Genomic DNA, 26139 nt, shown 5'->3' on the forward strand with positions numbered 1-26139 from the left:
CTGTTTCAATCTCCTTACTTATGATTGGTGTATTCAGATTCTCTATTTCTTCTTGATTCAGTTTTGGGAGGTTTTATGATTCTAAGAATTTATCCATTTCCTGTAGGTGTCCCATTTTTTTGGCATATAGCTTTTCATAGTATCCTTATAATCTTTTGTATTTCTGTAGTAGCCATTGTAATTTCTGCCCTTTCATTTCTGATTTTATTTATTTGAGTCTTCTCTCTTTTTTTCTTAGTGATTCTAGATAAATTTTGTCAATTTTCTTTTTCTTTTCAGAGAACCAGCTCTTAATTTTATTGATCATTTTTACTGTCTTTTGGTCTCTATTTCATTTATTTCCACTCTGATTTTTATTATTTCCCTCCTACTAACTTTGGGTTTCATTTGTTCTTCTTTTTCTAGTTCATTTATGTATAGTATTAGATTGTTTATTTGAGGTTTTTCTTGTTTTTTCAGGGAGGAATATTGCTATAAACTTCCCTCTTAGTACCACTCTTGTTGTATCCCATAGATTTTGGTATGTTGTGTTTAAGTTTTCATTTGTCTCCAGGTACTTTTTGGTTTCTCCTTTGATTTTTTTGTTAATCTAATTGTTGCTCAGTAGCATGTTGTTTAGTCTCTACATGTTTGTGACTTTTCCAGCTTTCTTTTTGTAGTTGACTTCTAGTTTCATACCACTGTGGTTGGAACAGATGCTTAGTATGATTTCAGTCTTCTTAAATTTATTGAGACTTGTTTTGTTTCCCAACATATGATCTGTCTTTGAGAATGTTCCATGTGCATTTGAGAAGAATGTGTATTCTGCTGCTTTGGGATGGAATGTTCTATCTGTGTCTATTAAGTCCATATGGTCTATTGTTTGATTTAAGACTGATGTTTTCTTGTTGACTTTCTGTCTGGATGACCTATCCACTGATGTAAGGGGAATATTAAACTCCCCTACTAGTATTGTGTTGCTGTTAATTTCTTCCTTTAGGTCTGTTAACAATTGCTTTTTATACTTTGGTGTTCTTTATGTTAGGTGCATATATATTAATAAATGTTATGTCTTCTTTATCATTATATAATGTCCATCTTTGTCTCTTGTTACTTTCTTTGGCCTGAAGTCCATTTTGTCTGATATGAGTTTGGCTATATCCACTTTCTTTTGGTTGCCATTTGCTTGGAGTATCATCGTCCATCTCTTCACTTTGAGCTGAGATGGGTCTCCTGGAGGCAGCATATTGTTGGGTCTTGTTTTTTAATCCATCCATCTGCTCTGTGTCTTTTGATTGGTGAATTTAACCCATTTATATTTAATTATTGATATATGAGGGCTTAATACTGCCATTATATCTTTCTACTTCCATGGTTTCTTTTTCCTTGTGTTTCTATCTGTGATTTCCATTTGGTGGTTTTCTATGATACTTTTCTGAGTTTCCTCTTTTTTTATGTTTTGTGACTCTGCTCTGAATTTTTGTTTTGTGGTTACCATAAGGTTTGTATAAAAGGTCTCATAGATAAGATAGATAGTACTTTTTCTGCTGATAGCATCTTCTCTTCATTTGTCTATGCAGGTTCTATCCTTTTCCTCTTCCTCTTCTATGTTTTGGCTGTGACAAATTATCCTTTTTTGTATTGTGAGTTTGTTACCAAATTGAAGTGGTTATAGATATATTTAATGCTTTCTTTCTCTTTAACTTTTATGTTATAATTAAATGTTTACTAACCTATTCTAATATAGAGTTGCAACTTTCTGATTCTTTCTATTTATCACCTTGCTCAAAGCTTTGTATACCTTTGCCTTTTCATTTCAGGTAGGAGAGCTCCTTTCAACATTTCTTGTAAGACAGGTCTAGTAGCAATGAACTCCCTCAGCTTTTGTTTGTCTGGGAAAGACTTTATTTCTCCTTCATGTCTGAAAGATAACTTTGCTTTATAGAGTATTCCTGGCTGATAGTTTTTGTCTTTCAATATTTTGAATGTATCTTTTCACTCTCTCCTGGCCTGTAGAGTTTCTGCTTAAAAATCTGCTGATAGACTAATGAAGGTTCCTTTCTAAGTTATTTTTTTCCCCTATCTGCCTTTGATATTTTTTCTTTGTCATTGACTTTTGACAGTTTTATTATCAGTTGTCTTGAAGAAAGTCTTTTTGCATTGAGATAATTGTATGTTCTATGAGTTTCATGGGTTTGTATATCCAGTTCCTTCCCCAGGTTTGGGAGGTTCTCAGCTATTGTTTCTTTAAATAAGCTGTCTGCTCTCCTCTCTGTTTCTTCTCCTCTGGAATACCCATTATCCTTATGTTGCCCTTTCTAATGGAGTTGGATAATGCTCATAGAATTCCTACATTTTTTAAAAATCTTAGTTCTCTCTCCTCTTCTACATGCATGATTTTTAGGTTTCTAGCTTCAAGCTTGCTAATTCTCTCTTCCATATGATCTGCTCTATTTCCAATGCTTTCTAATGTATTCTTCCTCTCATTCATTGAGTTCTTCAGCTCCAGAATTTCTGTTTGGTTCTTTTTTAGAGTTTTGATCTCTTTACTAAAGTATTCCTTCTGGTCATTGATTTTATTCCTGAGTTCATTGAACTGCCTTTCTGAGTTTTCTTGTAGCTCATTGAGTTTCTTCATGACAGCTATTTTTAATTCCTTATCAGTTAGATCATAGTCTTCCATGACTTTATGTTTGGTTTCTGGAGAATTATTATTTTCTTTTTGTGATGCCATGTTACGGTGGCTTTTTGTCGTGCTAGCTGAGTTATTCCTCTGCTGACTCATTTGTTATAGCAAACGCTTTTCTTATTAAGAATAGCTTTGTTTGTTTTGATTCAATCTTTTCAACCAATTAGAGATTAGAGGCCTTTCTTTAGTTTCTCAGTAGGTAGCGCTATAGTGCTAGTTTTTGATTTCTCTTACCTGAACTGCCTCTGGCTATATTTGAGGATCTGCACAATCCACCCTCCACCTCCTCTATTTGGAGTGTCACCAGTACTCTCATCATTGCCGCCTGTGCCTCTGGAGGTCACTGATGCCTTACTGTTGCTGGTGTTGCCGTCGCTGGCTTCACTGCCAGGGGCACAGGGATGGCTGACACCTCTGCTGCGTCTGAAATCACCTGGGTTGGAAGTTCTGCCTGTGGTGGGAGGAGGAGGAGGGTAGGGAGGGAGCAGGGTTCATAGGGCACCACCTTTGCTGTTGCCTGTAACCTTGTACCATATGCGCTGCTGTAGTTGGGTATCAGTGTCATGTGCGTGCCTCTGCTGCTGCTATCAGGGTCTGAGCTCCCAGGGGCCTGGGATGATGGGGCTTCACCTCTGCTGCTGCTGTGTTCCCTGTCACCACAGATGCCACTGCAGATGACTGGCTGGAGTCATATGAGTGCCTTCACTGCTGCCCACTGGGTTCTCTGGGTCTGGGGGTGACTGGCCCATCTGCTGCAGCCGGTGGTCCAGGGTCTTAGGCCCCACTTCTGTTGTTCCCCTATTTCGTCTCCTCTCTGTGCTCTATTCCACCCACCTTCGTATGTACCAATGTGTGGATCTCTCCCGTGTCCTTGTATTTTGGGCATTGTAGCCTTTGTTGGGTTTTGGATGTTTTACGCACTGTATATTGAAGAGGACAGACAAAAGGATCTTCTCACACTGCCATGATGATGACATCTCCTCGAGATAACTTTTGATGTGCGTTCTTTCTTCTCCTTTTCTCCCAAGTCACCTGGAACCTCTTTGACTCCAAGGAGTGGGTCTTTTCCTAGTACATATGGTCAACAGGCATCTAAAGATAGTCGTCAAGGTCAATGGCAACGCCGAAGAAGGCTGGATGGAGCACTGAACAGAGTCCCAATTGGATTTTATCAAAAAGTATGGAAAGTTTTGCAGAAGGTGAGTATAACACATTGTAGATGTCTCCTTATTTTCCCCCTTGAAATCTTCAATCTTATTGGCTGAGATATGACATGACTGTAACATCACTGCAATTATGTAAAAGTCATATGCTCATATGGACAAAACCTAAGGAAACATAAAAATATAACAGTTGATTTGTTGTTTTGACATTCTTGACAATTTAGTCTCTTTCTATTATTGTTGCTATGGTGTTTATAAATTAGATTTCAAAAATTGTCACTTCTCTGCTTTTGGCCATAGTTGGACATTGTGGGACATTGCAGTACATTTGCTGCTAGTGAAATGAATTTGGTGATAAAGGGCTCACTTTCTTTGTAGCTATTGTAGAGTGGAAATGCTATTTGTAGCAATGTACTCTTAATAACAAAATGTCACTATAGTGAAACATCTGTGGCATCTGGGAAGTTTGTAAGAAGCTCTTACCTATATTTTTCTTGGATAAAAAGTACTAAATGAATACAAAGTCATAATGATGCTACTAGTCCAAACACTCTGTTGGTATGACCAATTTTTGTTTTTCCTTCAAAGGCCTAGTTTGCCAAAGACATTTAAGGGGACATCACACATTATGATTGTAACAGATTTAAAGGACCAAGAAGACCATCGTACCCATTCATAGGTCTCATTCATAGTCTCTTAGGTGCCACTTTTTGCTTTATTGCCCTTGGCAAGGACCTGAAGAATGCTTCATCCAGGACTTCAAAACCTTTAGTTATATTTCTCCCTTTAGTACACTGTTATTCTTCCAGGGACGGAATCAGGTGGTCTTTTGGAAAGGTGAAAGTTGATTTCTCAGACTGTCAGCTCTGGTGATCGTTCTTTCCAAGAACAGCAAAAACTTGCTTTCCTTCCGTCTAACTTGTATAGCACAGTGGTGACAAGTATGTACTTTATCTCTCCAGTTATGCCTGGGTTATGGCAGTTCAATTTCACAGACACATAGTAGGTGCTGTTGTACCCCAGATACCATAGAAGGTATCTGTTCTGTCATTAAGGAATTTAATCCATAGTTATCTTCTTAAATAGCAGCTATAATGCAAGGCCAAAACGTGTTATGATAAAGGTACAAAACCACAAGGCTGTGAGAATATAAGAGAAGGAACATTTTTTTTTGTGAGGAATATCAGCCCTGAGCTAACATCCATGCCAATCCTCCTCTTTTTTTTTGCTGAGGAAGACTGGCCCTGAGCTAACATCTATTGCCAGTCCTCCTCCTTTTTTTCCCTTTTTCTCCCAAAGCCCCAGTAGATAGTTGTATGTCATAGTTGCACAGCCTTCTAGTTGCTGTATGTGGGACGCCACCTCAGCATGGCCGGACAAGCAGTGCGTCGGTGCGCACCCAGGATCCGAACCCGGGCCGCTAGTAGCGGAGCACATGCACTTAACCGCTAAGCTACGGGGCCGGCCTGAGAAGGAAAATTTAAATCTGACTGGGAAGATTGGGTATCTTGTGGCAAAATCAAAACCTGGACTTCGAATCCTAATGTAAGAGGAAAAACAAATGCCCTCTGTTTTTTAATTCCATTCCGTTCAGAGTATGAATGTAACATAATCACTTTACACATATGTTTGAAGGCTGGTAATTCTCTATACAAAGACTGGTATTTGGTGTATGAAACATGGAATAGAAGGGTCTGGTAGAGTCGATAAACCTGTTGGATTGGAATCTTTATCTGTGGTTTAATGTATAATGTTTGGATTTATTTAAAATCTAAGTTATTAATTCCCATTGTATTTTAATAATTGAGTTGATGGTGAGAGGGAAGATACAATATCATTCATTCATATGGTATTTCTTGAGCATCTGCTGTGCACTAGGCAATATCTTAGGTGCTAATAGCAATACAGCAAAGAACAAAACAGACAATAATCTCTGTCCTTATGGAACTTACATTCTACTAGAGAGAGACAAACAATAAATAATAAACATAATAAGTAAGTAAATTATATAGAATATTAAAAGATGACAAGTACTGTAGAAAAAATGGAGCAGGGTGAGGGAATCAGGAGTGCTGATAGGGGATGCTTAACTAGAAAATGTAGTAACTATGCATGTCTGATAAATGCATATCTTATTTTTCTTCAGCCTAAAAATCTTTCTGAAAGCCTACAGACATGCGTCACTTAACGACACGGATACATTCTGAGAAATGCGTCATTAGGTGATTTTGTCATTGTGTAAACATCATAGAGTATACTTACACAAACCTAGATGGTATAGCCTACTGCACACCTAGGCTATATGGTTCTAATCTTATGGGACCACTGTTGTATATGTGGTCCATTGTTGATCAAAACATCATTATGTGGTACATGACTGTATTTGTGGTGGCGCTATGACTTAGCATGGTATCTAAATCTTTGGGGCTAGTCTACCCCAGGAAGTAGACCTTCCCTATCCCTTCTACTCCCCTAAGTAGAGAATGAACCTTGGGCCTCCTGTAGTCCCACCCTCCGTCTTGCCACATAGTAATAGCAACCCCTTGGCAAGGACACTTGGGCTGCAGGGCCTTTCACTGGCCTGTGATTACTCAGCATCTACCCTGTGAAGCACACCTAGAAATGCTAAGTGTCTCCTGACACCTTCCCAGTTGTCAACATATCCTTGGTGACAACGTGTTCTTTCTGTTTTGCAGTGTCATGGACTTTCTGTGGAAGGTTTTGTTCTTCCTTCTTCAACCACTAGAGAGGTAAGATTCTGTGTCTTTCACATTTATGTGATTGATAGCTTGTCTGGCTAAAGTATTTCAGTGATCACTTTTCAAAATAACAAATCTATACTTTTATAAATCAACTGAACATGAAATGCATTTGAAGAAAGGAGAGAATGTTTTTAAAAAAATAGAATGGGAATATTAGAGAATAATTATGTATTACATTAATTGTATAGAGATAGCTTCTTTTAATGGTTGATTAAGTTAGCCTGGTTTATGTGAGTGTTGTCAGAGTTGGAGAGGGCAGATGAGACAGAAATCTAAGAATGAATGACTTCTCATGTCCCTATCCTTCTCATCCCTACCTTTCTTTGGTAGGATGCTTGTAGACTATTAGATCATAAGCCAGTAGTCCTTAGCCCTAACTATATGTCAGAGTAACCTCTGCAATTTAGTGGATTAGAATCTCCAGGGATGGGGCCTGAGCATCTGTACTTAAAAAAAAAATCCTTAGAATGATTCTGATATATAACCATGATTGAAAAACATCGCCATGAACCACAGGCATAGATTATTATCAAGTGCTTTTATATTTCGCTTTTTGCCCAGTCACACAGAAATTATAAAGAAATAGCTTTTATACAAAATCAACAAAGAAGCTAGAAGTAGCAAGCTAGGAATAGTAAGCTTGGACAGTAGAAAATTCTCAAAAACACTGGAGTTGTTGCAGGTAATGGTTGGAGGAGCGGGTACAGAAAGCTAATGCTATGCTTCAGGCCTTCATCTTGCCTAAAGGCCTTTTCTCTAATAAAGAACATTGTGTCCTCTGTTTGTCTTTTCTCTGCCTGTAAGCAAGATTGAAATGTTATAGAATTAATAATAATATATACCTGAATGGCACCTGTAAGAGTCTTCAAAGCACCTTCACACATTCTTTAATTTGATCTTCAGCATAACTATGTGAAATAGCTAAGGAAGGGATTGTAGTTCCTGATTTACAGATGAGGAAACAAATTTAGAGAGATGAATTGTCCAAGGCCATAGAACTAGTAACTGACAAAGACAGGACTTGAACCCAGGTCTTTGGACTTCAAATCTACGTTGCTGCCCTAAAGTATATACTCAATACAATTTTACCAAAAATTATTCCTCAATCCCCTTCACCCTAAAATAACTTTATATTTTTTCATGCCCATTTTAATCTAACAGTATATAAATGTTTTACATAATTCTAATTATCATGTATATATAATTTCAAGTTCTACTTAGATCTTTCCTTTATCCGCAGTCATCATATTTATTCTTTTAAGTGACTCTATAAAAACTCATGAAGTTGCTATACCATGATATGCCATTATTTATACAACCATTCCCATGTTTAGGTTACTTCTACTTTTACGCTTGTGACTAATGCTACTATAAACACTCTTGCACATAGGGCTTTTTTCCTCTCTTGAATTATTTCCTTAGGATGAACTCCCAGCAATAGGATTATGGGTTAGAAGGCATTGACACTTTTATGACTCTTGTTATACATTGCCAGATTGCCTTCCAAAAAGACTGAACCAATTTACTCACTCAGTTACTTTAAAGGAGACCGAAGCAACACTCTTGGCTGCAGTGTTTTTCTGCCTTTCAGAATAGGTGATTGATGCCTCCTGGATGATGGGCTCTTAGGATATGATTTTCTTTTTCTCTATCACAGATGACTCCAGGCGAGATTAAATTCTCTGTTCATGTGGAGTCTGTCCTGAATCGTGTACCTCAGCCAGAGTACCGCCAGCTTCTGGTTGAAGCCATCCTTGTACTCACCATGATGGCAGATATTGAAATTCATAGTATTGGAAGCATCATTGCTGTGGAAAAAATAGTGCATATTGCCAATGACTTGTTCCTTCAAGAACAGGTAGGAAAACCTGTTATTTTCTCAAAGGGGATGTCTGACACTAACCTGACTGCAGTCAGAGCTCTTCATGAAGCCAAGGTCACTTTCTTGTGCCCTCTTCCTCATAGCTGTTTTCTGGGCCCCCTTTGTAGTGGCTCTGAGCTGTGTTTGTAAAAGAAGTAGGCTGTAGGACGACCTCTGTCTTTCACCATGTATATTGTGGATGTGTTAGATGGTAAAGTTGCCTAGAACTCAGGGGGATTTTATGCTTTTCATCATATTTCAAACTTCTTATCACACTACTTTTTGTAGCAATAAAAACTTAATAAGACACTATTGGGTAGCATATCCTTTCTGGACTATTAAGGAAAAGAGAAGATCTGATTTTGGTTTGGTTTATTTTGTTTTTACTTTTGTTGCTTACCTATAGGAAAATATTAAATTGAAACTTTTAATTCCACATTTTTCTTATTTTCATAATAAATCTTCTCCCAGGAAATTAACCACATTTAAAAATGCAAACTATTTATTGAAAGCTTTGTGAATGTTTCCTAGATTAAGAGTAGGAACACATAAGGTGAAGGACATGCACCATTGTCAATAGGAAAGTCTCCAAAACATGTAATAGGTGTTTCATTCTATTAGGCATTGTGGGGGAATGCAAAAGAAATTAAAAGTATCCAGGATTTTCTAGGACAGTCCTAATTTTAAATTTGTAGGATTGCTGTTAGTCCACATATCAGAAAATGTGATCCCTTTTAGGCATAGACTCTAACTTGGGAAGCTTATGGTCTGTTTGAATTAAGTCAACTTAGAAAGAAATAGTGATCAAATACAAAATAAAATAATACATGCTGAAATCAGTAGTATTAGAAAGATTCAGACCAAAGTCCCTCTAGGGTGATTTGTAAGTATTAACATTTGACTCTTAACAGGCACAACTCATTTAATTAACTAGTATATTTAACTTTCAAAAATTCTAAGCAATTAATACTTTAAAAATAATTTCATATGATTTGGGGATCTAGTGAAAAATGCATGTATAGAAACTCAGGGCCGGCCCCGTGGCTTAGTGGTTAAGTGCGGGTGCTCTGCTACTGGCGGCACGGCTTTGGATCCCGGGCGCGCACTGATACACCGCTTCTCCGGCCATGGTGTGGCCACGTCCCACATACAGCAACTAGAAGGATGTGCAACTATGACATACAACTATCTACTGGGGCTTTGGGGAAAAAAAGGAGGAGGATTGGCAGTGGATGTTAGCTCAGAGCCGGTCTTCCTCAGCAAAAAGAGGAGGATTAGCATGGATGTTAGCTCAGGGCTGATCTTCCTCACCAAAAAAAAAAAAATTACAAAAAAAATAAATAAATAAAAGTCATGGTAACTTTAAAAAAAAAAGAAAGAAAGAAACTCATATTCACTGTTTTGTGCATAACTCTGATTCCTTCCTAGCTAAATAGCCTAAGATCCAACTAGGTGATGGGGAGAAGGCTCTGAGTTATCCTAATTAGGACTTTAATTAGTAGGATTAGTAATTTTTCCTTTCACCTGTGTTCTCCCACCCTTAAATACCAAACAGAAAACCCTCGGTGCAGATGATATCATGTTGGCAAAGGATCCTGCGTCTGGCATCTGTACTCTCCTGTATGACAGTGCACCCAGTGGCAGGTTTGGCACCATGACCTACCTCTCCAAGGCAGCTGCCACCTACGTGCAGGAGTTCCTGCCCCACAGCATCTGTGCCATGCAATGAGGCCTTTGGGCCCTCGCTGCTGGGAGCATTTTGACACCTGGTTCCTGCCTTGATTGATCCTGCATGGAACTGAAATGTGATGACCTGATCACTCCCACCCTGCCCCTTTCTATCCCATCCCTCCCAAGAAGAGCGAACTTTTCTGATAAACTAACTGCTTTAGAAGAAGTGAACCCTTGCCTGGAGGCATATGCTCACCCAGGGACTTCATTGTGGGCCTTAATTCTCTCATGGTTCATAAAAGTTTGCATGTGTTTTTATTCTCTAGATCTGTTACCAACTTAGTTTTCTAACTCCTGTTTGGGGAGCAGGTATTAATAATAACTTATTCCTAAAGTTTGGTTTTTCTTATGTGTGGTTTCATTGTGTGACTGAGTGGTGGGTGCTTTAGGACATTATTTTAAGTGAGTAAACCCTAAATTGTTGGATTTTATGCTGCTATAAATTGGAAATATTTATTCTAAGTGCCTTTTCTTGGGAAAAGAGAGTACCAGATCATGGTTCCCTTCTTTACTCACATGTTGCCTCACACTGAGTGATGAACTCCTTTCTGTATAAAATTATTGTCTCTGCTTTTGCCTTCTCTGTATCTGCACATATAATTCCTATTCTCCCTTTGGTGAAATATCAAAAAATGGAAATGCAATGTGTATATTTAAGTCTTTCTGTATTAACACTTGAAATCACATTTTATGAAGATTGCTAGTACTCAGAGATGTATTTGTATCAGAAAATACAGAATAATCCAGAGAAATGGTGCCAGGAGCCCAATTCCAAAGAAGAAGGGGAAAGAAGAGAAGATGCCTGGGTAGTGTCTTACACCTAGGCAGCAGAGAGGGAATCAGGTGGGTTAGTGCCCTGAAGAGAGCTCTATGCACCTAATCCTTGCCTCTGAAGAGTGGGCCGACACACAATACAGAGAATAATTGAATCCTCCATCTTTGTCAGACAGGAATCCAGCAGTCTGGTCTATAGTTACTTTACTGAGCACTCCTTCCTTGTGCTCACCTGGTCGTTGTCTCAGTCACCTATTCACTTTCTACAGCATCCAACGCCCCCCCCCAACTCCCTGCCCTCTCATCTATTCTTAAACTCTTTCACTTACATTTCCACTTCCTGATTATAGTGTTCATATCTATGTATCTGTGGGCATATATCTGTTTCTTATAAATACTTGCATTTGTGTGTATGTCTAAGCATACATGGGAATTTTTCTGAATGTAAGTAATTTTGGTGTGTCTGTATATCTATCTGTATCTACATTTGACAGACTAAGTAGGTAAATATAAGCGTTGCGTATGTGTGTGTTGAGGGGTGGGGTGTGACTGTGACCTCAGGCTGACACACAAAGCGTAGTGGAGGAATCCTTAAGACCTCTTCCCTGGTCTCATGTTTAGGTTCCTTGTTTGAGGAATGTTTCTCCTAACTTTCTTGGTCAGTTCAGACTGCTATAACAAAATACCATAGACTGGGTGGCTTAAACAACACACATTTATTTCTCAGATTTCTGGAGGCTGGGAGGTCCGAGATCAAGGTACCAGCAGGTTCAGTGGCTGGTGAGAGCCTCTTCCTGGTTTGCAGATGGCCGCCTTCTTGCTGTGTCCTCACATGGTGCAGAGAACAAGACCTCTGGTCTCTTCCTCTTCTTATAAGGGCACTAATCCTGTCCTGGGGACTCCACCCTCGTGACTTCATCTAATTCTGATTACCTCCCAAAGGCCCCCACCTCCACATACCATCACATTAGGGATTAAGGCTTCAAGATATGAATTTTGGAGGGACACAAACATTCAGTCCATAGCGCTTTTCTTCTCCTGATTTGTGTGTCAAGACTCTATTAATTTCCCTGTTTGCACTCAGACAACTTCCTACTTCAATCCCCTCCTTTCCCTCAGATTTTTCTCCAAGGATGGGGATGGGGATGGTGGACTCCGTAAACAATTCTTACAGAACCAGTGACAATATTATGAGTACACGTGAATAAGTGAGCATAGTAGGATGATAGAAAACAGATAGTGGAAACAAAGAGAGGATGGCCAACCTTTTCAATATCTCTCTTATGGCAAATAGAAACACACAGTAAGTAGCTTTCTGATCTTCTGGTCACTTATAAAGATAATTTACAACGTGTTCTGAAACTGTTTGTCTTTTCACTGAGTGCAAGTGTACCCCAACCACAGGTAGTACATCTGGAGTGGCACAGGTGAAAGCCACCACTCCCTTCCATGCTAATTTGCATAAACTGACACTAACGGCTGCATTTCTCTGGGTTTACTAAGTTGTCAATCACTATGCTTCCCAAACAATGCTATTTCACTTTTAAAGCAACTTTTTAGAAAACTTGATTCATATTTTGTTCTTTTTAAGCATGTGATACTAAAAGACACGTTGGACTTTTTTTAAAAGCACTTATGTTTTGAAAATAGAATAAAAAATTTGAATTTCCAATTAAATCATGTCTGGTGCCAATGAGTAAAACTTTATATGTGTTTTTGTGATTGGAGTTTGTTTCATGGCTCTATTTTACCTACTCTATTTAATTATACAGTACAGTCAAAGCTCATTAATTGGGTCAAAGTAGAACGATATTAATACATAAATCATGTATTATACATTATATAATACTATATAATGTATGTAAAGAAATGCAGTTTTATCATTTCAAATACATACCCGCTCAAACTAGGCTCACTAAATTCAAACGGGCTTGTTGACGTCCGTAAGGAACCTGTTCTCATGAATGAATAAGACTGATTTTTACTCAGCATTACAATTGTATGCAAATGGTGTTTCTGCACTACTGGAGGGTAGTTAAAAACAGTTTGTTCTCCTAAGTATTATAAATATTTGGCAGAGTCCTGTTTATACTACTCATTAGCCTTTTGTGTAACAAGAAAGGGTTTATCCAGCAAGGATGAACAGTCTCGACAGTCCCATCCTGTTTAATTAGGTTTTACTGCATTCTGGGAATTTTATGCAGCTGGTGGGGCAAAAGTTGTTGTTCTCAGCCACAGCTCACAAAACCTCTACTGTCCCTTTTTGTACTTACCAAATACCTAGTACCTGTACTAATGCAGTAGAGATAAATACAACGTTTTTCACATTTAGTCTTCATTTCCTATTAAATTGAGTGACCTTAGGTCTTCATTTGCGCAGGACAGTCCCCATTTCTGCCTGTTGTCCTGGCATAATTATTAATAGCACTCTCTATCACTCTGAAAAGTGTCCCAGTTTGGATGATATAGTTGCCCTATATTTAGTAGAAGTCTGATTTCTTTTAAGGCTAGGTCTGAAAGCCAAGGATCTGTCCTCAAGCTACTAGCAGCACTCTTGCAATAGTGATATGGGGGTGAGGATAACAGTGGGGGGAGACTTTCCCCCAAATTAAGGAATATTTGGCGTAATAGCTCTTAAAACAAATAACCAATATTTGAGTGCTTACTAAATGCCAGACGTTGTTGTACAGGCACTTGCCATGGACCATCTTATTCTATCTTTACAATCACCATGTGAGATAGATACTGTTGTCATCCCCATCTTACAGATGAGGGAACTGAGGCACTAACCATTTAAGCAAATTGTTCAGGATCACAGCTGGTAAGTGGTAGAGCTGGGATTTGAGACCAAGCAGTCTGACTCTAGAGTTCACATTCTCAACAAGAACATTCTCCAAGGAAAAGACATTAGGAAGTGGTGTGAAAATAAGGATCAGTCTATTCAGTACAGGTAAGGCATCAGTGGGCGGGTTGTGAAATGCACAAAGAAGGTAGCCAAAAGGGTAGTGGCTTTTTTGTGTGTGTGTGAGGAAGATCAGCCCTGTGCTAACATTTGCCAATCCTCCTTTTTTTTTTTTTTTTTTGCTGAGGAAGACTGGCCCTGAGCTAACATCCATGCCCATCTTCCTCCACTTTATATGGGACGCCGCCACAGCATAGCTTGCCAAGCGGTGCGTCGCTGCACACACGGGATCCAAACCGGCGAACCCCAGGCCGCGTGCACTTAACGGCTTGTGCCACCGGGCCGGCCCCAAGGGTAGTGCCTTTTTAATGTATTTGCTTTCCCTCCTGCCTGCTTCTGCCAGCATGTGAAGATAGGGGAGATGGACAAAACAAGTGGCACAGCCCAAACTGACCTTGCTGGTTCAAAAACTACTTTTAGCAATAATGGTTGAGGAAAGTGAGTCAAGGAACTTGCCCAGAGTCACCATATCAGTAAACTTTGGAGCCAAGATTCAACCTACCTCCTCTGACTTCAAGTACTCTGACTGCAAATCCAGTGCTTTGGGAAGGGTTTCTTCCCAACTTAAGTAGATATTAAGCATGTGGAAAATTGAGATTAGGGACCTGTAGCATAGTTTGTCACATGTAACAAGTCATGTTAATCATGAACAAGGGTCCAGCCTCCCTGTGAGATTTGCTTCAGGAATATGCTGCCAATTTCATAGCCTCTTGCAACAATTTATCTTTCTCCGTAGTTGAATCATCTTGACACATTGTGTGCCAAATGAGGGCACTGTTTCCAGTTTAGAAGCAATGCTCATGTGTTGAAGTGTTCAGCTACCTGTTGCTAGATCTAAAAGAACACATAGAACAATCCATTTTCAGGTCATCTAATTGGAGACCAGATTTTAAGGTGTCAGCTGGCCAGTCTGTATCCTGCTGTCTTCCTTCCACTGCCTATCCATGAAAGCCCAGGACAAGTCCCATTACCTCCTTATGTTGCCATCCTGTCGTGATCTTGCCTGTCAGTCAATTCCTACAGGCCCATAGACTCCTTTCCCTCTGTCTATAAACATGTGCATTTCTCTCCTATCCTAAAAAACGTTCCTGGGCTCTGACATCCCCCCAGGTTGATATACTGACTCCTTTCTGTCACAATCAAATTTCTTCCAAGAGGAAGCTACGCTTGACACTGCTGGCTTCACTCCTTAGCCCCTTGCAATCTGGCTTCTTTCTCTACCTCACATTTTTTTCATAGAGCACCAGGAAGGTCTTCAACTCTTCTGCAATACATAACATTGTTACTACCTCTCTCTTCTTGTAACCCTCTCATCCCTCGATTTCTGTGAAACTGTACTATACTTGTTCTCACTCAACTATTCCTTTTCTGTCTCCTTTCTGGCATCTTTTTCTCCTCCTAAACCCCACAGACAGGCATTCCAAAAAATTGCACTCTTTTTCCTAGCTCAAAAATTCTCACCATGGTATGGGGCAGGTTTTGAAAAGTGGCATGATCTGATTTATGTTTTTTTAGAGGCTCATTCTGGCAGCTGCAAAAAGAATGGATTGCAGGTCAGCAAAAGTGGAAGTAGAGACCAGTTAGATATTGCAGAAAGTCCAGGTGAGAGATGACGGGGCCAGGACTGGAGGAGTGGCGGTGCAGAGGGAGAGAAGTGGATGCATTTAAGACATGCCTTAAATAGGCAGAACTCGTGGAAATTGCTGATGGATTGATTTGGAGGTGAGAGAAAAGGAGGGAATACAAATAACTCCAAGTTTCTGGCTTAGGCACCTGGATAGATGTTGGTATCTTTACTGAGCTATGAAAGATGGGGAAGGGGCAGAAAAGACTTGGATGGGGAAATCAGGGGTTTGGTTTGAAAATGTTAAATTAGATATGACTATTAGACATCCCAGTGAAGAAAGCCACGTTCCCTTGGCTATCTCAGCCACTCTTATGACTTTAGCTATCTCTTCTTTCTGTGGGGGAAGAAAATGGGTTAAGCACCTGCTTAACCCGTAGATTTATGAAACAACACTTTTAACACTTTTTAAATCAGACTCATGTCCATTCTGCTTTACCCTATGAGTTCTTCCTCCTCATTTCCCTCTTCCTTACAGTGATACTACTAGCCTTCTCTTCACCCAGATTTTAAATTTAAGAGTTTTCAGTGACTTTTGTACATCTTTCTCTCTCTCACCAATATTCAAGTAGTAAGGGAGTCCTATGGAACCGACCCTGTGCAGTGTTTCTCCCTCTCTGTTCTCACTGCCCATGCCCTACTTTAAATCATCATTGCTTCTTATCTGGCCCATTGTAGCACCCTCACTGCCTCTAGCCTGTCAATAGGTAATCTTTCCTACACATCACTGCTGTAGAAATGTTTTTTTTTTAAGATTTCTGTTTATCTCCCCATTTCCCAAAGGAAGTAGCCTGGCATTCAAAACTCTTCATGATCCAGCCCCTTCAGCTAAACTAGACTAGAAATGTTCTCCTTTTTGTTATTGCTTATACTGTTGTTTCTAGTCAGCATGCCCTCCCCTGGCTCCCATCTTCACCAAGTAAAATCCTGTCCATCCACTAAGACCCTCTCAAATGCCACCAAATAAGAATCCTAGTTGCCATTTATTAAGTACCAGTTATTAAGTACTTAATGCTTATTTATTAAGTAATCTAAGAATCCTGCATTCGTTATCTGACTCTGCATTGCATATGGTTTCTTGTGTATTAGTTTCATCTCTACAAGAATGCAAATTCCCTAAGAGCAGAGATCAGATTGTAATTCATCTTGAAGATCGAATCCTCAGCTGTACTGTACACTTAGTTAATGTTGGATAAATGTTTGGTAAATGACTGAATGATTGCAGAGCTTTGAACTAGTTGCTATGGGAAGCTATAAAAGAAGCATAAGAGCTTACATTCTAGTTAAAGAACACATCACAGAAAAAAAAAAAAAGCCTTCCATAATACTAAGTGTTGAGGGAATACTAAATGGAAGGTTGAACAAAGTTAGATTTAACACAAAGTCATCCTGGAGGAATCAGGTTTATATAGTAAAGGGAATAGTCAAAGGCTTTAGTGTCAGGCAGAACTGGTCTTGAGTTCCTGCTTTTCTGCTTGTTAAGTGTGTAACTTTAACAGTTATTTTCTCTCTGTAAACTGCATCTGTAAAATGGATATATTACAACCTCCTTCATAGGACTGTTGCAAGGATGAAATGAGATAATATGTCCAAGTGCATATCACACTGCTCAAGAAATGTTTACAGAGTAAAAAGCACGTGAGATTTTAAAGAAAGAAAGATATTGTATTGTCTGAGGGGTGTTAGTAGGTCAGTTCAAGTTGACATGAGAGTTGGGGGCTTGGGCATTGGCCAGCTTGCATCAGATCATAAAGGCTGGAGGAGCCTGGAAATATTGATGGTAATTCTAAAACTGCTTCAGGATATTCTTTAGTGTGTACCCTGACACTAAATCTAAAATATTTCCCTAACCCTTGTATAGCTGCAGAAGCAAAAGGAGGGAGGGAAGAGGAGCTGCAGTTTCCAAACATCGCTGAAAGTATCTGCTTACACCCTTACACCACATGAATTTTCAAGGAGTGATTTGACATCGTTGCTTGATTGGAATCTACCAAGCAATTTCCAGAATACCAGCCAGGCTCTTGGGATAGTGCTATCAGCTTTGCCAGAGTAAATTATTGAGATTGTTAATTCTTATTTGGACACGGATAGTTAATGATGAAAAGCAATTATCTAAAGTTGCGGTACAGAATTTACTCTGTAAACCTTTCACTCGTTTGTACCATTAATTAGTCCTCCACCAAAAAAGCCCATCTGATGTAGCTAAGTAGTGCTGGGCTCCTGTTGGCCACATTGTATCTGTCTTTAAATAGTTATGTGGGTGTATTTTCAGATTGAAACAATTGATAAAGAGTTGAGGCTGCCTTTTTTTGTTTGTTTGTTTGTTTGTTTTTCCCTAGCGCTACAACTCAAATTCGCGGCTATTTTAGTAATTAGCCCCGGCTCTTCCGCTACGGAAACCCCTTGAAACTACATCTCCCAGCATGCTCTGAAGCTGGTCTGACCTCATCTCAAATGGCCCCGTAGGGCAACAAGGATGGTTAGTTTTGACCGTGCTTATTTGTGCCGTAAAATATCGATCCTAATTGGCAGCTGTTTGGGCTTTTATATTTGCCTATCTCGCGTTTTTGAACTGTGGGCACTAAATGAAGGGGTTCTGACCTGGGAAGGCCCATGCATTCCTTCAGTTGGATGCAGAGTGGGGACAGTGTCTCTGGCGATCTCGAAAATAGGAGGGAATGTTGACCAGGGAGCACCGCTGCGGCCGATCAGAGGAGCAGGAACCGGAGCTCGGGCTGAGTCCGAGAAAAGCCGGATCCGGACGGTGGCTCTGGAACGGCTGGAAGTGGAAGATGGAGGAGTCGGAGGAACCGGCGGACAGTGGGCAGTCGCTGCCCCCGGTTTACATCTACAGTCCCGAGTATGTCAGCATGTGCGACTCCCTGGCCAAAGTCCCCAAACGGGTAAGAGAGGTTGGGATGAAAAACCGTGGGCTTTTGGGTGGGGGTGGGGGCCGGCGGACCAGAGGGCATTAGGAAGCGGAGAGGATACTGGGCTGGGGGAAATCTTCAGCAGAAATTTGGGCAGCTGTACCAGGTGATGGAGGAAGTGTTCCCTTGTAGTTTCTGAGAGCGCAGCATTTTTCAGCGGAGTGTCCAACGGACAGGTCAGGGTGGGGTGCGGGGGAGGGGATGGCACTGAAGGGCTGGTGTCTCTACTGCAAGAGAGCTCTGAAGTCGTGGAGAAAAAGCTGAAGGAGAAAAGTGTTCCATCACCTGGGTAAGGCCCGGTAGCGTTCGCCTTAGTGATTTAGATACTTTGTATTGTCTAAAGTGCATTGTAACTGTTAAGTAAAAAGAAGGGAGGGGAGCTAAAAGTTAGTTCCTTTGTTCAGGAAGATGAAGTCGACGAGATTTCTCTGAATTAAACGTTTAAGAGACTATTTTCTGCCTTTTTTTTTCTTCTTCTTTGCTGACGTTTTTAGGCCAGTATGGTACATTCTTTGATTGAAGCATATGCACTGCATAAGCAAATGAGGTAAGCTATCTTTTGTGAACAGAGCCCTGAACCTAGGTGTTCATAGCCTTAATATCCTTTACAGTGGAGTTAATTAGGGAGAGAATGGTCCTTTTTTTAAAGCTTTTTGGGATTCACAGTGTTTGTAATCTGCCTGTAACCTAGTGAAAGCTCTTGAAGAATTAAGAAAATTTGAAAAAGGTGCATGAAGCTGTTAAGATCAATTAGAAATAGGACTTTATTGCTGGGAGGGAAAGTATCCTAAGGATAGGTGCTTTGTGGAGATTTTGAGGTGAGTACATTTGGGTACTAAAACTTATCTAATAGGAAAAAAAGGTGTTCAGCTGGGAAGTGTTCTGGCTTTTGGGGTTTTTTTCCTAAACCAGATCTGAGAGTGTGGGTTCAACTTAAGACTTTTAGACACTCCATCACCACCACCAAACTTTAATGAGTGAGCCTAGAGACAAGTCAAGACCAAAGCAAACTCCTGCAACCAGGCCAAAACACAGCACAGAGCTAAGTGCTTCTTTAAAAAAAAAAATGAACTTGCTGTTTGTCATTATAAGAGTAAATATTATAATCTGCCACTTGTAGGACTATTTATGATGTTTTCTGGCCAAATAAGTGTATGCCGGCTAGTGTGGTACGCTTCATTTATCTCCCAGAAGGTAGTGTAATAGGCATTCAATTTTTATCCTTATTATTAACAAAATTATTTATTGAATATCTTCTTTAGGAATGCTTTTCAACCATTTTTTAACTCATATGTTTGGTAAGCATAAAAACGACATGCTTTCCATTAAAGTTATTTAACATTTCAAAAATTAAGACAAACAAGAAATCAAAGCAAAGCAAAACCGTCTGATTTCTTTGCTATTAAGTAGGGAGGCTTTCCTAAGTGTTTGTTAAATCAGAGGAAGGGTGCTAGAGGAGGGAGCTATTGGGGCTGGGAAACATGACCCAGGAAACTGTAAAATTTGTATTTTTTTGTTTGTTTCTTTTTTTTAATTAATTTATTTTCCCCCCCAAAGCCCCAGTAGATAGTTGTATGTCATAGCTGCACATCCTTCTAGTTGCTGTATGTGGGACGCAGCCTCAGCATGGCCAGAGAAGCGGTGCATCAGTGCGCGCCCGGGATGCGAACCCGGGCCGCCAGCACACTTAGAGAGCGCGCACACTTAACTGCTAAGCCACGGGGCCAGCCCCTAAAATTTGTATTTTAACGGGCAGATTTGTCACCTCTGAGAGTGTAGACATGTTTTCTTGAAGAAGAAGCAAGAATCCTTGGATTTTGGCTATATGTATTTAATTTTTGAGGCTGAGCCACAGGATTCTTCTGGCCTGCTAGGTGATAGTAGTAGCCTCTATTGTCATATTAATTCACAAGAAACTCATGGTTCTGTTCCCATTCAGCAAACATAACAAAAACTACTGCCTCCCTGTGGCCTAGGTCATTGCTCTCCAAATTTGAATGTGCATATGAATCACCTTGTTAAGATACAAATTCTGATTCTGTAGGTCTGAGGTGAGTCTGAAGTTCTGCCTTTCTAACAAGCTCCCAGGTGATGCTGCTGCTGGTCCATAGACCACCCTTTGAATGGCGAGGGCTCAAGAGCAGTAGTGGCAGTGGCGGAGTCAGGAAGAGGAAATGGGGAATAGGCAGCTAGAGGTTAGAGGTGGCGAATCCTGTTGTTACCTTAGCACTCTGTATTCTCTCAGTCACTCCTATTTGTCATTTCTTGTGAGGAGTTGGTTGAGAACTTCTGAATGAAGCCCAATTCCAACCTGTTTGCCCCTTCTCTACTTCCTCTCAGAGCCAGATGTGAGGGACCAAATATAGAAACTTTTATGTTTTGGGTTTCCTATTTTTTTATCCTTTAATATTAATAATAATGATAGTTATCCATAAAGCACTTTCATATATGTTATCATTTAATCTTCACTTAAGTCCCATAAGATCTTCCCACTTTACAGATGAGGAAATTGAACTACAGAACAGTCAACTTAGCTGAGGTTATAGAGCTGGTAAGTACAGAGTTAGGACAGGAACCCAGTTTTCTTACTCCAAATTCAAAATTCATGACAATACAACTGCCTATTAAAGTAAAAATATAGCTGAAAGGATTATATGGCCCAATTAGGAACTGATTTAAATGAAAATGTCTGCCTACTGTTTTTTCATGAAAGTTGTAAGTTGCAGAGTGAAGTTTGTCCAATACCTGATTATTTAACTTAAATATGATTACTCACTTTTTTTTACCTACCTATACACTCAAGGGAAAAATCTATCCTCTCACCCCTTATTAATGGAGTCATTACATAAATGTGAGAAACTGAAAACTATATAGTGCAGTAGAGGAACAGAACATGTTACTTCACCCCTCTGGAACCAGAAGCTGGAGTTGTATTTTTTGTTCAGACTGCTGGCTCCTGCTTCCAGCTTCTTGCATACTCTGGGTCTGACTCACTATCCTCTTGTTGTTCTCTGTTATTATTAGGATAGTTAAGCCCAAAGTGGCCTCCATGGAGGAAATGGCCACCTTCCACACCGATGCCTATCTGCAGCATCTCCAGAAAGTCAGCCAAGAAGGAGATGATGATCATCCGGACTCCATAGAATATGGGCTAGGTAAAGTCATTACCAGGCAATGATGGGAGATAAACTCCATCCATAGATCGTAACTACTTAATCTTTTATAACTTCCATGATGGTCTTTAATACTTTTTAATTAAAAACTAATGCATTAAGCACAATCTTAATCTCTTAGTTTAGCTGTATATATCTCACTTAACAAGCAAACCATATGAGTTGAGCAAAACTGAGTGATAGATCATATGAAGGAAAACCTTTCAGTTGCTTAGGCCCTAATAGCAGTGCCCAGGTCAGGTCTGGCTGTATGTGTGCTGATTTAACTGTCCAGTGACCTTATATTTTAACTTGAGTATGGATTTATGTTCTGGCTAAATTTTCTACCTTATTTTTCATTACTGCATTTTTAAAAACTGTAAGTAGCCAATAGGATAGTCTAGAGAAATAGCATGGTTTAGTAGAACACGGGACTGGGGAGGCAGTCAAGAGACCTGGGTCCCAGGCCTGGCTCTGTGTAACCATAGATAAAACATGTAGCCTCTCAGGCCTCGGTTTGTCCATCTGTAAGATGTGACTAGTTAATCTTGAAGGTTTAGCCTTTCTACCTCTAACACATTAAAAAATTCTTTCCCCAACATTGGGGATGTTTATCTCTCGTTTGGAGCTGATGTTAGCACTGTAGCTTTTTGGTAGGATATGTTGTTGTCACACCTCAACCTATTCCTCCTAAGAGTTCTGGACCCAATTCCAATGTGTGGTGGGGGTTTCCCCCCATACCACCAAGCAATGCTCAGGACAACAGCTGAGTGTCCTACAATTCAACTCAATTCTAACACTAACTACCTGGAGATAGCATCAGATTCCACAGGTAGGGGGCTCAGTCCCACAAGACCCCTCTCGACTTCAGACACCATTTGCAAGCCCAGGTTGTTACCTGTACTCCTGACCAACTGGCTGTAAATCAGAAGTTCCCACGACCCCCTTCTTGGGTTCAATTAATTTGCTAGAGAGGGTCACAGAACTCAGGAAATCCATTTACTCAGTAGATTACCAGTTAATTGTAAAAGGATCTAATTCAGGAACAGCCAGATGGAAGAGATACATAAGGCAAGGTATATGGAAAGGGACGCGGATCTTCCATGCCCTCTCCAGGCATGCCACTCTCCCCAAATCTCCGCGTGTTCGCCTTCTCAGAAGCTCTCAGGACCCTGTCCTTCTGAGTTTTTACAGAGGCTTCATTACATAGGCATGGTTGATTAAATCATTGGCCATTGGTGATTGAACTCAATCTCCAGCTCCTCTACCTTCACAGGAGGTCAGGGGGTAGGACTGAAAGTTCCAACTCTAATCACATGATTGACTCCACTGGCAACCATCCCCCCACCCCACCCCCACCTTAGGTGGGGTCCACAAGTCACCTCATTAACATAAAAAAGACACCTTTATTGCTCTCATCACTTATGAAATTCGAAGAGTTTTGGGAGCTCTGTGCCAGAAACAGGACAAAGACCAAATATATATTTTTTATTATAAATCACAATATCACATCTCTTTCTCCAATTCATCTTTTAACAAGCTCTTCTGATGTTTACCTGAAGGTTATGACTGCCCAGCCACAGAAGGGATATATGACTACGCAGCAGCTGTAGGAGGGGCTACAATCACAGCTGCCCAATGCCTGATTGATGGAATGTGCAAAGTAGCAATTAACTGGTCCGGCGGGTGGCATCATGCAAAGAAGTAAGAAAATGACCTTTCTGCTTTCTGCCTCTTTCCTTGAGTCAGTTTCTCAGTTATGTAAAGTTTTATGCTTATTGTACTGGCATTTATTGAGAGACCTGTGTGTGTGTGTGTGTGTGTGTGTATGTGTGTGTGTATGTGTGTATGTGTATGTGTATGTATGTATATATGTGTATATATATATGTGTGTGTATATATGTGTATATATATATGTATGTATGTATATATGTATATATATATTCTGAAGAGATACAAGTGAAATAGAAGAAGATGACATAATATAGTGGAAGCGCACTATTGAAAGTCAGGGCACCTGAGCTCTATGCCTGGTTTTTCTGCAAACTTGGCTAACTGACTTGGGCAGATTAACCTCTCTAGGCCTCAGTTTCTTCTTCAGGAAAACGGGCAGGGCAAAGGATCTAATTAAACAATCTCTAAATCCCTTTTGAGCTTTTTGGAAATTCCTCTGTCTTCAAGGGACTTATGTACTCTAGAAACATTAACAAACCTAGAATAATTAGGGAGCAACATCAATTTTGGTACTAGTTGAATATATGTATGAGCTGAAGAGATTTAGCAATAGAGAGAAATTAATCATGGAAGTCTTGGAAGAAGTGAATTTTAGAGCTAATTCTTGAAAGAAGTGGCAAACAGATTTTTGAATAGGTGGAGAATTGATGAGAATAGATTTAAAACAAAAAGAAGGAGGCTTATGCTGCCATCTCTAAGGAAAGTAGCAACAAAGGGTTAGATGTCACTCTAAGGAGAAAGGGCTTGTGAAATAGCTGTTCTTAGGTACTACTTGGTGTTAGAGGAAAAGTCCTTTCAGAGTTTCATGTTAGTATTTCAAACAGCTATGCTCTGTGTCTGACAAGGACTGCTGGGCCTTATTCAGTACTTGGCATCTTGCTTGATATGTCTGTAGTGCTTAATACATGTTGGAGAAGAAGGATTTTTAAAACTCTGAATTTATCAATGTGTTGTGCAAATGAAATGAAGCAGCAGTGGCAGTAACTGCTGATGCATCATTCACCAGCTGCTTGTACCTATCGGCCATGACCTTGATACCCTTTGGTGCTCTTGAGTCTAAAGAAAATGGCACTTTATTTTTCACAATAAAACCTTGAGCACAATTTCAGCATATGCAGGTTAAGGTAATCACTTGGAATTTTTTTCATCAAATCTACAGAGTTCATGACCAAGAAAGTCCTTGAGAAAGTTTACTACTAGAATTTACTACTGAGGCAATGGAGCAAAGAGAACCAGTGTTTAGTAATGAGTTTTACATGGCCTTAAAAACAAAGAGAAACAACCTGCCTTTTGTTGGCTTTTTCTCTACTAAAAAAATTCAAAATAAAAACAGTGATCCCTGGGAGAAAAAAATGACCATTTCTCCTTCAAGCTACAGATGAAAGGGGAAAAAACAAGCTTCTCTGAACCAAGGACTTGTATGCCCTCTTGGGCTTAGCGAGTTGAGAAAAAAAGTAGGTGGTTTCATGGAAAATGCCTAGTTCTACAAGTCAGATCTAGTTTCTACATGTGGTACTGGAGGATCTTATTTATTTAAATTCACTGCTTAAGGCCTGGAAGGGCCTGGGTCAGTTTCCAGTAGAATACCCAGATACCTGCCACTTCTTATCACTGTTTTGCTGCCAAAGGAAGCACACTCTATCTTGAGCCCAATCATGGCTGTTCCTGGACTGTGTGTAGATGTGGGCATACCCACACACCGTTATCTTAACTGTTTCAGACAGCTTTCAGCTGATCCTACCTGGAAACAGACACGCCTGTGGTGAATATAAATTAACAGAGAATCTCTAGAGATTGCCCCAATTCAGGTCCAAATTCCAGGGGGTTCTTGGCATCTTTAGAACCTTTCTGCAGATGGACTACCAGCATTTAGCCCACCAACTTACATCTAGCCAGCATTTATCTATTATAACCACAATATTTGTTTAAACCTCCCCATTCCCAAATTTATGTACAGATTCATACATGCCATTTATTTATTTAACATGCATTGATTAAGCACCTACTGCATGCCAAGCATATGCTTATTATCACTAATAAACAGAGATATAGAAATTGAAGCATGGCATATTTTTTCCCCTAACAATTGTGAAAAAAAAAATCTTTACTTCAAAATATCTAGGTGCTGGCATGATTACAGTGAAATTGGCACATTCTTTTTGAAAACTTTGGAAATAAGTGTTAAATAGTGGGGAAAACATTCATACCTGTTGACCCAGTAATATCATTCTTAGCAATCTATGCTAAGGAAATAAACCCATTCTGCCCTCAAGAAATTCATATCTTAGAGGTAAAAGAGCAAATAATTGTATTTGAAAGCTAAAGAAGAGTGATTTTCAAAGAAAATTCTGCAAACGAAAAATAATGAGGGACTAATGCTATTAGATATTAAACATCCAAACTAGAATAATGAGAACACTGGTACCACTGGTATAAAATTAGACAGATGATGTTTTAATACACTCTCCAAAGAGACTGTTATATCTGAGAATTCAGTCTATTATGAAGGATGCGTTGCAAGTGAATGGGAGTGGAGAGGATTGTTCAGTAAATTATGTTGTGACAGCTTGTAGCATTTATACCCTCATCTCTTGTAATAAACTAAAATAAGCCACAGCTGGATTGAAGAGTTCAATATAAAAAAGCAAATTAAAAAAAACTAGAATTCTAAAGAGGAATGGTTTTCTAAGCTTAGGAAGTAGTAGAAAAAACTCACAAAGGAAAAGATCAACAAATTTGACTGTATAAAATTTTAAAACCAAAATAACTTTCAAAAGT

At 39.7% G+C, this 26139-nt stretch overlaps 2 protein-coding genes across 15 annotated transcripts in view; both read left to right on the top strand.

The window, feature by feature from the left end:
* The window catches only part of PHKA1 (phosphorylase kinase regulatory subunit alpha 1), a 119967-nt gene extending 107281 nt beyond the window's left edge, over positions 1-12686 (top strand). For all 5 annotated transcript variants that reach the window (XM_087427796.1, XM_004439826.3, XM_004439827.3 and 2 more), the window contains 4 exons: positions 3697-3867; positions 6528-6581; positions 8251-8451; positions 10010-12686. In XM_087427796.1, the coding sequence (XP_087283922.1) occupies positions 3697-3867; positions 6528-6581; positions 8251-8451; positions 10010-10183 (600 nt within the window). In that variant the 3' untranslated portion in view covers positions 10184-12686. The remainder of the gene's footprint in view (positions 1-3696; positions 3868-6527; positions 6582-8250; positions 8452-10009) is intronic.
* A 5216-nt stretch (positions 12687-17902) lies between these two features.
* HDAC8 (histone deacetylase 8) overlaps positions 17903-26139 on the top strand; it is a 236281-nt gene continuing 228044 nt past the window's right edge. For 2 of the 10 annotated variants that reach the window (XM_087426788.1, XM_087426793.1), the window contains exons 1-4: positions 17906-18448; positions 18970-19022; positions 21500-21630; positions 23190-23331. In XM_087426788.1, coding sequence (XP_087282914.1) covers positions 18224-18448; positions 18970-19022; positions 21500-21630; positions 23190-23331 — 551 coding nt within the window. In that variant the 5' untranslated portion in view covers positions 17906-18223. Of the gene's footprint in view, positions 18449-18969; positions 19023-21499; positions 21631-23189; positions 23336-26139 lie in introns of those variants that run through there. The other 8 variants (XM_087426791.1, XM_087426792.1, XM_087426795.1 and 5 more) reach the window with 7 other exon arrangements.

Source organism: Ceratotherium simum, chromosome X, assembly GCF_057802395.1.
Source record: "Ceratotherium simum simum isolate JZ-2026a chromosome X, ASM5780239v1, whole genome shotgun sequence".
In the NCBI taxonomy this organism is placed as follows: Eukaryota; Metazoa; Chordata; class Mammalia; order Perissodactyla; family Rhinocerotidae; genus Ceratotherium; species Ceratotherium simum.